Source organism: Pelmatolapia mariae, linkage group LG14 (assembly GCF_036321145.2).
Source record: "Pelmatolapia mariae isolate MD_Pm_ZW linkage group LG14, Pm_UMD_F_2, whole genome shotgun sequence".
Classification (NCBI taxonomy): Eukaryota; Metazoa; Chordata; class Actinopteri; order Cichliformes; family Cichlidae; genus Pelmatolapia; species Pelmatolapia mariae.
Window position 1 is genome coordinate 21,524,574 of NC_086239.1, and position 11,561 is coordinate 21,536,134.

The 11,561-nt window shown below is 38.6% G+C and overlaps 2 protein-coding genes across 2 annotated transcripts; one reads left to right on the top strand and one right to left on the bottom strand.

Annotated features, from left to right (window-relative positions):
* Nucleotides 1-3,961: 3,961 nt before the first annotated feature.
* On the top strand, nt 3,962-5,181 carry zgc:162608 (uncharacterized protein LOC100037332 homolog). The gene is made up of 3 exons (XM_063492478.1): nt 3,962-4,010; nt 4,103-4,196; nt 4,335-5,181. Exons 1-3 carry the CDS (start codon nt 3,962-3,964, stop codon nt 5,179-5,181), a joined length of 990 nt encoding a protein of 329 aa, XP_063348548.1.
* Nucleotides 5,182-5,801: 620 nt separating this feature from the next.
* On the bottom strand, nt 5,802-8,027 carry LOC134640568 (zona pellucida-like domain-containing protein 1). Its single transcript, XM_063492479.1, has 10 exons — nt 7,934-8,027; nt 7,453-7,679; nt 7,112-7,302; nt 6,920-6,992; nt 6,736-6,833; nt 6,573-6,656; nt 6,319-6,487; nt 6,106-6,205; nt 5,990-6,010; nt 5,802-5,896 (listed from the first exon to the last, which is right to left on the bottom strand). Exons 1-10 carry the CDS (start codon nt 8,025-8,027, stop codon nt 5,802-5,804), a joined length of 1,152 nt encoding a protein of 383 aa, XP_063348549.1.
* Nucleotides 8,028-11,561: the final 3,534 nt, after the last annotated feature.

Below are 11,561 nucleotides of genomic sequence, written 5' to 3' on the forward strand. Positions count from 1 at the left end.
GTCACAGTTAGCAGCACAGAAGCAAACAGCCACCGCAGAGAAGCTAACCCCATGCATTTGCATGTTTGCTGCATTGTTAATATGTCCACCATTGAAGTAAAAAACAGGTGAACATCAATCCCAACTCTATTCCAGACTGTGGAAGGAAAAAATGAATAGAGTTTAATCCACGATCCTTGTTTTCATCATAGACTGGAAAGTACTTCTAGAGATGCTGCAAACCCACAGAGATGCAAGGTGAGTAGTGTGCTAGTTAATCTGCATAACTTTCAATGGCTTGCTGAAAAATTTATAAGGCCAGTAAGGTAAGGTGACAGTAAGAGTGGAGTGACTGGTCACTGGTGGAAAGCAGCAAGGAAAAACAGAATGATGCTGCCTGATCACATTACTGCTTTTGTTCTTCTCAATGCTACCATGATACTGATTAATGATTTGGCTCCTGATGTACAACAACGCAGCTTTGCTTTTTTAGAGGAGTCTACTGAGAACGAGGTGCGTCTCATCTAAGAGAGGACATCAATAAGATTTTTGTATAGAAATGCCACTGCAGATTCTGCTTACAGGTCAAATTCTTTATTGATTTCCTTATTGATTCCTGAAAAAATATAAGTCTACATGATTTTTCAGGGTCATCTCAGCTTCATTATCTCTGAGTTAAAAACAGCGTGGAAACACATAAGAATAAAGGCTTCCAAGAAACTGGGATGTACAAAAGCTCCACTGCTCGGAGTTTCACGTCATTGTTTTGTGACGTGAGACTGTCAGAAAAACACACCAGCACTGATAAAAGGAACAGAGAATCCAGAATCCTGTTATTTCCAGAATCTTTTTAGCTTGTAACCAGTTCTCAAATACCATTCCCATTCACAGAGGTAACTTTTAAGTTCACATAGTATGACAAGTATGGTATGGATGACTGATCAGATCAAGAGTCTGTCATTGTGCAAGCTTTAGCTTCACCTGCCGATGAACCAGTCTCACAAACCTGTCAAATGCTGCGTTGTCCGTTTGTGTTTACTTTCTGATAGCTGCTGCAAATTAGCTGAAAGTGGAATGAAACTAAGGTCAAGGTCTGTGTGGCTCAAAAGTGACAGATCATTTGCATCAATAAATGCCACTTTTATCTGTGAACTGATTAAATTGCCCATTGATCACCAGTAATCCAGGTTGTTGTTATATAAAGTGTAATGATCTGACGAGTTATTTCCATGCAATTTTATGTAATGTTAAACAATATCATCATTTTCTAGAAATATAAACTCGTGGTTATACATGCATGTGCCCTCAGCTCACCATATACGTGTGACAAGAGTCACATATGCTCAAACTCTTCAGTGCAAAGAGGAGTCAGCAGGTCTGTTTTTGTGTACAATAACCAAAGTCTTTCTCACTCTGTGCTGTTTTTGTAGTGAAATAGATATTGGACTTTAGATAATACGAATAACCTAGATATTCCACTAGGGTAGCCATGAACTATGATCTTCCGATGGCTACTCGCAATTTATCTAACCGAGCAGCGTTCAACTTTCACCCACATACGCGTGTCACTGGTGGAAAAAGCCTGCACATTTCACTTACCAAAAAACAGTAAACATAGCCAACAAAGAACTGCTAAATAATATCACAGATTTTATTACCAGCAGCATAAAAATATAAAAAGCAAAAGCAACTCAAAAATTTAAAAGGACCTCAGCGCTGTTTACATGAGTTGTTTTTTTCTGTTCTTACTAGCAGCACAAACACTGATGAGTAAACTCTTCTCTGTCAAGCATCCAAAGCAATCCATGATAAACCAAAGCTTGGTGAGCTGGTCCAAAACACATTTCGTTGAACTGTTACACAATTTAAAGACTACAAAACACACAACAAACAACTTTTTGTCGAGAATGATGCATAAAAAGCCATAACCTTGACTGCAAGTCAAACAAGTTACTCAGTGCAAATATTCACGTAGTCTGGGTTCTTGTAAAATGGGCCTTTGACGTAAAAAGACAGAAATCAGGCCAAAGTTCACATGTGTCTGCGAATGAACTTGTTAAACTTGTTTGGGTCACCCTAATAAATCCAAACCCCTGCAAGAATTCAAGGTAAAATCTCCACATTTGGGAGGAATGAGACCTTTCCATGAACTATAGACTCACATTTACCTCTTGCACAGATTACCCAACTTTCTTCCTCTTTTTGCTTTTTAGCATGGAGGTGAGGACAAAGACATTTTAAGGCCTTTTAGAACAAAAGAATGAAAGAGGTACTAAGCAAAGAGCAGATTCTTCGTCTAAAATATCCACTATTCTTCATTTGTACATCATCTGTGCCAACCATCTCAACCTTGCCTCTCTAACTTTGTCTGTCAATCTGTGATAGACTCATCCTGGTCATGTCCTCATTTTTGGCATCTGCAGCTCAACCTCCTGTGAAGTGAATCTAAAAAAAAGTGCCACAAAAAAGAGGTTGTTTATCCATCTTTAAAGAAGTGGATACAGCCACTGTGATACCAATCAGTGGCAACTGGTTGTGCATGAATGAACAACCAGTTAATTCATGCACAACCAGACTAGTATAACCAGTTAAACTAACATGCATGTATTTGAATTCTGGGATGAAGCCTGAGTACCTGGAAGAACCCGTGCTAGCACAGGGAGAATGTGCCAAATAGCGCTAGGCGGTCGGTGGCTCAAACTCCAGCACACCCCTGTGCTCTCCTTTCATTAAACAACATGTAGTCATGCAATCTGAACTAGTTCATTATAATGTGAACTTTGAGCTAGCTGCCTCTTGTGCAGTGTAAACTTACCCACTGGGTTTGTAGGCTTTGTTTTTGCATTTTGATAATTACCCTTTTCTTGCTGGGGGTTGTAACCAGGAGTGAAAATATTTTTACAAAAGGGGGTAGATGGACTGAAACAAGAGATCCTGTCTAAACTTTGCATGCAAACGCTAAGGTATAGGTTGAAACTAGCACTAGCTAGCTTGGGTGAAAAGGTTTTCATGTAATTCATAAAATGAACATCAGACTTCTTTAAGTATAATCTTCAAAGCTGCGTTTAGGTGCTCCAAATGTTATCAGTTATCTCCCGTGACAGTGTAGAAGGGGCAAAGGTACAAAACGCTGCCATAAATAGGCCAGGCTACACCTTTGTTACTTGAAATAATGGCTTCTCAATCACAAGGTAGCCACAACCTATAGCATACACATCTTACTTACATTTTTCTGCTATAAATCCAACTATAGTATGCAAATTGCATCCCACACTGTATTGAAATGGGTGTCTGAGGCCAGAAGCTACTGTGGTATCAAATCAAATGAGAACGAGAATGAGTTCAGTACAGTCAGACTCTTTATTTTTTCTTTTCACTAGTGGAGTCAGGCTTTGCTGGCTATTAGGGTTACAAGTGTAATACACTTTCAAGCATTTGCAGACGTGAAGGCCACTTCTTCTGTGCAGGGTGTGTTTCTAACTTACTTTAGGCTTTTTTTCACTCAAAATTCCAAAGGTGTTGTTGAGCTTTGCTGGAAACATTTTTATTCTTATTTTTTTAATTCTTTAATCCTCTCCAATCCTTCAATCCTAATTTCATTTCAATAATGCGACGTTTTATAACAGCTAAACAGTTAGAGGCATGACATCACCTTGTGTGTATGTGTGTGTGTGTGTGTGTGTGTGTGTGTGTGTGTGTGTGTGTATGTATGTTGTTCTATCATCAATGTGACCCTCCACGTGTTGACTGTTGACATAAGCAGAGTTGGGGCGGCTGCTCTGATAACAAGGACTTTATAAGTCAGATGAGATGAGCAGTCAGTCCACACACCCCTGATACTCAGGTAAAGACATACTTACATGCATAATGTGCTTATTTTTGTACTGGGAGAAGAATATATTGAAAAGTTCTTATAGTTATATGTTTTGAGGGTAAAATTTAAATATATTTCTATCATCTGTCCTTCTACAGAAAGATGAACATGTATTTAAAAGTTGTAATCTTTGCTGTGTCCTTCCTGACAACTTCAGGTATGTTTATCTTCTCCTTTCCTCCTTTTTCTTCATTTTGCCGTGTGATTCTTTATTTATGTAGATTTATGCTTTTTTTTTTTAAACTATAGGATACCCACTACACAGTGACAGCAGAGAGCCAACTTGGTCTGATGGAAAGACCAACCAAGCTCATGACAAGGCAGACCTCACAAAAGATTTGCAGTAAGTTGTCTTCATGAACGACCATATCTTCAGTGTCTAAATACATGTGCAAATATAAATACTTGCTCACTACTATCTTGTAGCATATAACCTGTCTTCACACGTTATAATTCAGTTCTTCCTTCTTGATTTCTGCAGAAAGGTTTACAAGAGCAGCATAGACAGCAGTGCACTTTACAACCAGGAACATGATGACAACCCTGTGGCAGAGGAAATGCAGCGCAAGCTCGCCATGGAGTCGGAGCGCCTGCGCATCCGTCTGCGTCAAGAGCTGGTGGAGCTGCGAGAGAGGCTGTCCCCATCTTCGGCGCATCTCAGTTCCCGTCTGGCCAGCATGAGGGAACGCTTAACTCCCCTGACTCAGCAGCTCCAAGGCTCTCTTAGTAGCAACAGCCAAGATCTGTGCAGCCAGCTGAGTCTCTATCTACAGGCTTTAGAAACAGCTGAGGCTCAGGAGGAGGCCAGTCCGTCTCTGTATCAGGAAGCCTTCGAGTTAATGAGCCAATCCCTGGAGCACAGCAGTTTTAAGTTTGCTAACACCATCAGTGACTTTTATACCAAAGCAAGTGGAGTGATTGAACATCTGAAACAGACTAGTGATCATGAAGAAGAGCCAAGCACATCAAATGTATGGCTGGAAATGAGCTCCAAGTTGGGACAGGAAGTGAGTTCACTTAAAGAGGAGGCACAGAACAGGGTGGAGGCCCTGAAAGTACAGCTTTCTGCAGTGCTACAATCTGCACAACCTCATACAGCAGAAGTGAGAGGTAGCATAGAGCAGTCCTGCCAAAATGCATCCATGGAGGTCCAAGTGCTTCAAGCCCGAATGCAAAGGCTGTTTACAGGGCTGGAAAAGGAGCTCGTGGTCCCAAGAGCCTCCAGCACGACTTCTTCTTCATTTACACTCCAAAGTGGCTCTTTGCGGGAGGACTTCTCAGTTAAGCTCTCAGCTCTGATCCAGGACATTATGCAGTCAATGCAGTGACTACAGAAATCTGTATTCCTTTTCATTTATTTGTTTGTTTGTTGCCATTGTAGCAGCACAGTGAGTATGTTGTAAATATGTCTGAATGTGTGAATTTGATGCATTTGTTTCATTCTGTATGTGACCGAGTGAGGAATTGTCAATATGTATATATGTATATATATCGCTGCCTTTTGGGAGTAAAGGTATTCATGACACTGTACAAATGACCCTTTCTTTCTGTTAATTAATTATTGCATGTCAGTCACAGAGTCACTGAGTTTCTTTGTTTGTTTGTGTTTATTTAAAGCATACACTTCATTTGCTTATAAGCAGTTGAGATTCTAAGACATCTTACAGAAAAAAAAATCATGTAGACAAGTATTATCAAAATTTATTTCTACTGCCATAAAATATCAGAATTACTTGTTTTTTAATTGCTTTTACAGTTCAAGTTTGGCTTTCCCTTCACAACTGACAACTAAGTATGGATACAAAATTATATTTAATAGAATGAAAACTACAACATTATCAGATTTTACCTCACAATCTACAGCACTATGCAGCTTCAGCATTGTGCAAGGTGACAATGCAAAGAGAACTGGCTGGTTGATCTGTCAGTCCAGTGCAATTAAACAGCTTCAGAACAAACCAGCCACCAAGACCCAGCAGGACAGCAGGCGCACAGTCAGGCCTGTCATGTTATGGCCATCGCTGCCTGAAGTCACGGTATTACCTGATGCACACAAGAACAGATGAATTAAGTTTGCTTTTTGAATTATGAAACAATATTAAAATGTATTTATGAGTCTAACTAAAGTATACTCACTGTCTTCTGCATTGGGAGAGTCTTTAATAAAGTAAAAGAAAAATGGAAAGTGAGAAACTTTCTAACTTAAGTATTCTTGGAAAATCGCAAGAAACGAATAAAAATATGTTTCAAACCTTTAGCCGTGTAAAGAGGTCCGACTGAAATGGTAGTTGATTCGCTGCTTTCTTTACCAAAAGGAACCAAAGACCTTTTTCTTCTGTTATTAGCACAATTCTGAAAATATTTAACACAAAACATGTGGAAACTATGGATTTATAATATACATGTTAAGATAGGGATAAGCATACAGCCCCAGGGATTTAGTGGCCCAATTTACTTGAAATTACCTGAATTTGTTGACATTTGCTCGGCTCACAGAGTCTCAGCATGCAGTGCACATAGATGCTGGACTTTGCCTGGTCACGGTCCTGAACAAAGCGGAAGGCCTCAAAGTTAAACCGGGCAACCTTGGAGACGCCATTGCTCGTCACAGTCGTCCTGTTACCTATATAGCAGCTGGTGGAAAGCGTTGTTTTTTTTTATTAGAGACATGAAAATATCTTAATGTAAAGTTACACTGTGCTTGTGTGTTCTTTCTTACCCAGTGAAGAAGTCATACTGCACGCTCTGTGGCATATTGTAAGGAGTAGGAGTAGCAAAACAACGATCCAAGAGTAAATTGAAACTAAAAAAAAGACAACACTGAATCAACAGGAATGAAGTCTGATGAGTTCGTTACGAGCATCCGTAAGGCATTTACTTACTTTTGTGTCAGATTATCAGCCTTGACCTCCACATATATCTTGGTTCGCAGCTCAAGTCCTGTTGGAGGCACCACTAACGGATAGTTATAGTTAGAGTCCTAGAAAAAGAGTGTCAGAGTAAACCAAGTCATTGGAAACACATTTGATTTGTGTCCTCATGAGCTGACTGATAACTTATACCTACGTTAAAAACACTCATTTTGAGTGAATCGATGAAGGTCCCATTATTGTTGCTGGTTGCCACAGAGACTGAGGAGCTAGAAAAATAAGTGAAAACATGCAAAACAGACAGAGACAGATATGGTAACTTTTAGATTCGCTGTATAAATGCGCAATAAGAAACATATCTCTGGAGTAAGTATATCTGGTTCCTCACGCTGTAATCTGTGTATTGTTCAAAAGGTATTCCAGTGGATATCGGCAGGAGAAGTGGTAATAGAGATCTGTGGAGTAGCTGATCAGCCCCTGGTCAGATCTAGGTGTGTCAATGTATCCTGTAACAATAACTGCCTGGATACTCAAGAAGTTGCTGAAGGGACCTGTGGGGTCTGGCTTTTCATCTACAATCTAAGAAAGATAGAAAGAGATACGATTGTGGTTCATATATGCTGCTAAACAGTTTCCCAAAAAGCAGCCGGATAACTAACATCTGGCAGCTCCATTTTCCAGATATGTGTCATTTTTCGCCCATTTCTCCATTCTCCAATATCCAATAACCTGCAGAGACTGGCGACAGGAGTTATCCTGACTCTGGTTGACAGGAAGCTGGAAATGGATGACCGGAGGGTTCACACTGGTGTCTACAGAGCCCTGGCATGCTGTATTACTATACTGCCCATTCAGTGCTAGCTCTGTGGCATTGAAGCCAGCCCACTGAACTGTGCATAGGTTGATGTCCAGGGTAATCATGCTGGTACCACATTGAACCATTAGGTCTGAGTTTTCTGCGAAAAAAAGAAATTTTAAAAACCCTGGGAGTTAAATAGTTGTTTAATTTTATATATTAATACTGTGATTTTTTTTTTTAAAATTAAAATATTAAATGATTATGATTTAGTGGCTGCCATGTTTAAAGCCTAAATCTTGTACAGCTAAATGAATGTCTACCAAAATTGGCCAAAAAGTTTTAAAAAGAGCATTATTTTTGTTTTCTTAATAGCACTGATATTTTATTTGTTGAAAGTCACACAAAACATACCTGGGGTCCTTTGATATTCAGAGGAGCAGTTATAGAGGCACTGAACAGGCTGCAAAAGCATCACCAGCAGAGGGAGACAAAGGTAAAGAGCCATAATGGCAGTTCCTGTAAAAGGAGTAAAACAACAGTAGCAACAGTTATTTTTATTATTTTATGTGAAAAATGTGTAAATAAGTTGCTGTTTTTCTGCTAGTTCGCACATCAAAGCAACAAACATTTAATTTATGCCCCTATTTTCTTACATGCAAGTATGATTCCAATGTTTATAATAAGGTCTACAATCATGTGGAAAGGTCCGGAGCCACACTTCATTTCTTTAGAGAAGCCAGACACTTTTGTAATTTCTTTTTAAGTGGTCTTGAGCAGTTTTCTGGGTTAGGGTTAGCTTTCTTATGCTTGTTTTTTTTTTTTCTTTTAATTTCACTGACCTATGATAATAGTAGATAACTTATCGGAGAGCCAATTTTAAATTGTATCATGCCTGGTATATCACAGTATGCAGTCCTTAAAAAATCCGAGGAGGACAAAAGAAGAAGTGGTAGGCCTAAAAGACTATCTACAGCACATGAACAAAATCTGAAAATAATGTCCTTAAGAAATTGGATAAACACAGCAACGACCTGACATAGGACCTGAGAGATGCATCTGGCCCTTTAGCGCATTCATCTACTGTTCACTGAAGCCTCATCAGAAATGGTCTCAGTCGAATTGTGGCTCTCAAGAAACCATTCTCAAGGAAGGAAACAGGGAGAAAAGGATGCTTGCCAATTTACACAAGAACTGGACTGAAAATCAGTGGCATCTTGACATGGAGCTGACCAACAGGCAACCAACATCCAAAGAAAAGCTTTGAGCTTCAAGAAGCCTGGAGAACTATTCTTGAAGACTACTTAACAATAAATGTATCGTTGCACCCATTTCCATATTACTGTATTTTTTAAAAATGACAATTGATTCAATCCTTTTTCACAGTACTGCATATAATTCTTTATTTTAGGCAGAGACCTATGCAACAACCAGAAGAGGGTCTTACCTTGGAGATACCTGAGCAGGTGCTTGTCACAGTATTTGAGATATATGGCTTATATAGTATTCAGGATACCTACCACAGTTGCGTGACTCAGTAGCCCTCCCTTTGTCTAATTTTAGACCCCTACACACACACACACACACACACACATACACACACACACACACACACACACACACACAAACACACACACGTTCCCCTATCTTTGTGTACTGTGACTTGTGTGACACAGCTCCCGCAGGTTAGCTGCAACTGTTGTTTCGGGTTTCTTCCATCAGAAATCATTATCAAAGAACAGAAGTTAGATATAGCTGTCGGCTGTCGCACCTTCCTGCAATGAGGCAAGTGGGGTTTAAACCTTGATGCAGTGTGCATATTTGGTTGTCAAACTTTTCTACTGACTTCAGGCATAGTGAGCCACGGACACATTTCTCCCTTACTTAATTTTCCACTATAATTTCTTACAAAAATCAGGCAACATTACTGAAGACCTGCAGGTTTTTCATTATCATATTGCAGCTAATGTTTCTGATAAAACAATGCCTGAAACACATCCAGAGCAAATGCATTTTACAAAGCAGAACCCAGGCCAACGCATAAATTTAATAACTGAGATCCTCCATCGACTTGCAAATAATTCAAGAATCAGATTTCAAAACCAAAAGCAAAAAAACAAAAAGACTAAATTTACATGCTTCAAGAGTGGCTTTATCTCTTGAGAATTATGCACAATGAATGCTTGAAAGGTGATCTTGCCACAACAGCCTATTAAAAACTTGCTGTTATTTCCCCTTGCGTGTCAGACTTATTTCAATCTCGATAGAACTGCATTGCCTATAGACTAGATACCTATAGGCCACAACTGTTACAACTCTATTGAGAACACCCATTGTTCACTAGTAATATAGAAGAAAAGGAGCTTAGTGTTCTGATAAAGAGCCCAAGGTGAAAGAAAACATTTGTCACTCTATCCAGTGTCACTCTGTCCTGATTTTTACCTCAGAGGTGTTTAGAAAAAATTCACAGGCCATTCTTCCACTCCTTAGTCATTGTGTTGTTGTTTTTTTTTTTTCCTCCAAAGACCTTGACTGCAAAGTGATCAGTGAATTATGCAAGTAGAATGATTCAGTTCAAATCAGTTTTATTTATATAGCGCCAAATTACAACAACAGTTGCCTCAGCACATTTTATATTGCAAGGTAAAGCCCCTATAATAATATACAGAAAACAGAGAACATGATGGTCACATGTCCAGAGGTTAATGGGTCAGCTTTAGCCACCAATATCTCAAACACTGGACATGTGTGGCTTAATCTTAATATTTAATAGTTAATCTTAATACTTAATGTTTATCTTTATAAAGATTAAGATTAGGTATCAAACCCATTTTGTTTGATAAGCTTAACAGAAGCACTTCCACTGTAAAATATGTGAATTTTACAGTGAAATGAACTTGCCTGATGCATCGATATATTGCTCCCAGAACAGGGGGCTGAAATCAACTGTAGTGTCACCATCTTTAGCAGGGTATGTTTCACAGACCACACAGGATTATCATGACAGTGAGCTCCAACAATGATTTGTGCGCAGCTTTAATGGCTCCTTTCACCAAGAACTATAATGATTACTGACATACAATCACACTAGAAAAGTATAAAACCAGGGCACAAGAGAAGGCAAGGATTTAGATTTGGAGGAAAGAAGATACACTGGGAAGCTTGTGAGAAATTGGTACTGTACTCTGCAGACATGTACAGCAGAGAAAATCCCCACTGTTACAAATAACCCCTCTGGGTGGGAATATAGAATATCACTTGGACAAGAAACTGAGAAACCTGTGTGTTTAATAACATTTGTAATACTCGTAGTTGGAGAGGGTTCATTTTTTATTTATTTTGACAACTTGTAATAAATACATAGATAATTGCTCCTATGACATAATGCTGTAATCATCTTACACTGTAAAACAAATCCTGAATGGGTTTCAGATGCTTTTGATGATAACAGATATTGTGTTACTCACATCAAGTGGCCGAAGAAGAAGCATGAGTAAAACTACCAAAGCAGTGATCCCACTAGAAAATTCATATTATTAAACAGTACTTAAAGTAAACAAAAGTAAAAGCATTTGTTCTACATAAAAAAATCCTCTGCAACAAATATGTGATTTCAGGAATGGCTGATGGTTTGTTACTAGAAACCCACAACTCTCAAGTTTAACCACATGTTAATGCAGTATTAAATCCAGTTCTACCAAATAAATGTAAAAGTTTTTTTTAAATTTTCTGTAATGTGTTACTTTTTTTGTAACGTACAAGAAAATATAATTATTTACATAAATAAATCATTTTTCATAAATAATAATAAATATGGACCTTTTATAGATTACAAACTGCTTTACAAGATCGGGTAAATGAAACTCAAGTAATAAATGTATGAGATAAAAAAGACCGTTCAAATTAAAGACTGCAGTGTCCCCTTTAGTTTTCAGTCAAGGCAGGAAGTGGTGCTGCAAAAATAATCAGTACAATCTTAAAATCAATTCCAACACATACTGATGCGATCCCATATCTTTGCTCTAGTTAAAATCATGGCACC

Bases quoted from the DNA above. Each gene is read 5' to 3' on its own strand.
- zgc:162608 (XM_063492478.1), top strand. From the start codon at position 3,962: ATGTATTTAAAAGTTGTAATCTTTGCTGTGTCCTTCCTGACAACTTCA. The intron at 4,011-4,102 runs GTATGTTTATCT...TTTAAACTATAG, and splicing joins GTCCTTCCTGACAACTTCAG to GATACCCACTACACAGTGAC. The intron at 4,197-4,334 runs GTAAGTTGTCTT...TGATTTCTGCAG, and splicing joins GACCTCACAAAAGATTTGCA to AAAGGTTTACAAGAGCAGCA.
- LOC134640568 (XM_063492479.1), bottom strand. From the start codon at position 8,027: ATGGCTCTTTACCTTTGTCTCCCTCTGCTGGTGATGCTTTTGCAGCCT. The intron at 7,680-7,933 runs GTATGTTTTGTG...TTTTTTTCGCAG, and splicing joins TGAATATCAAAGGACCCCAG to AAAACTCAGACCTAATGGTT. The intron at 6,488-6,572 runs GTAAGAAAGAAC...GCTTTCCACCAG, and splicing joins CAGTATGACTTCTTCACTGG to CTGCTATATAGGTAACAGGA.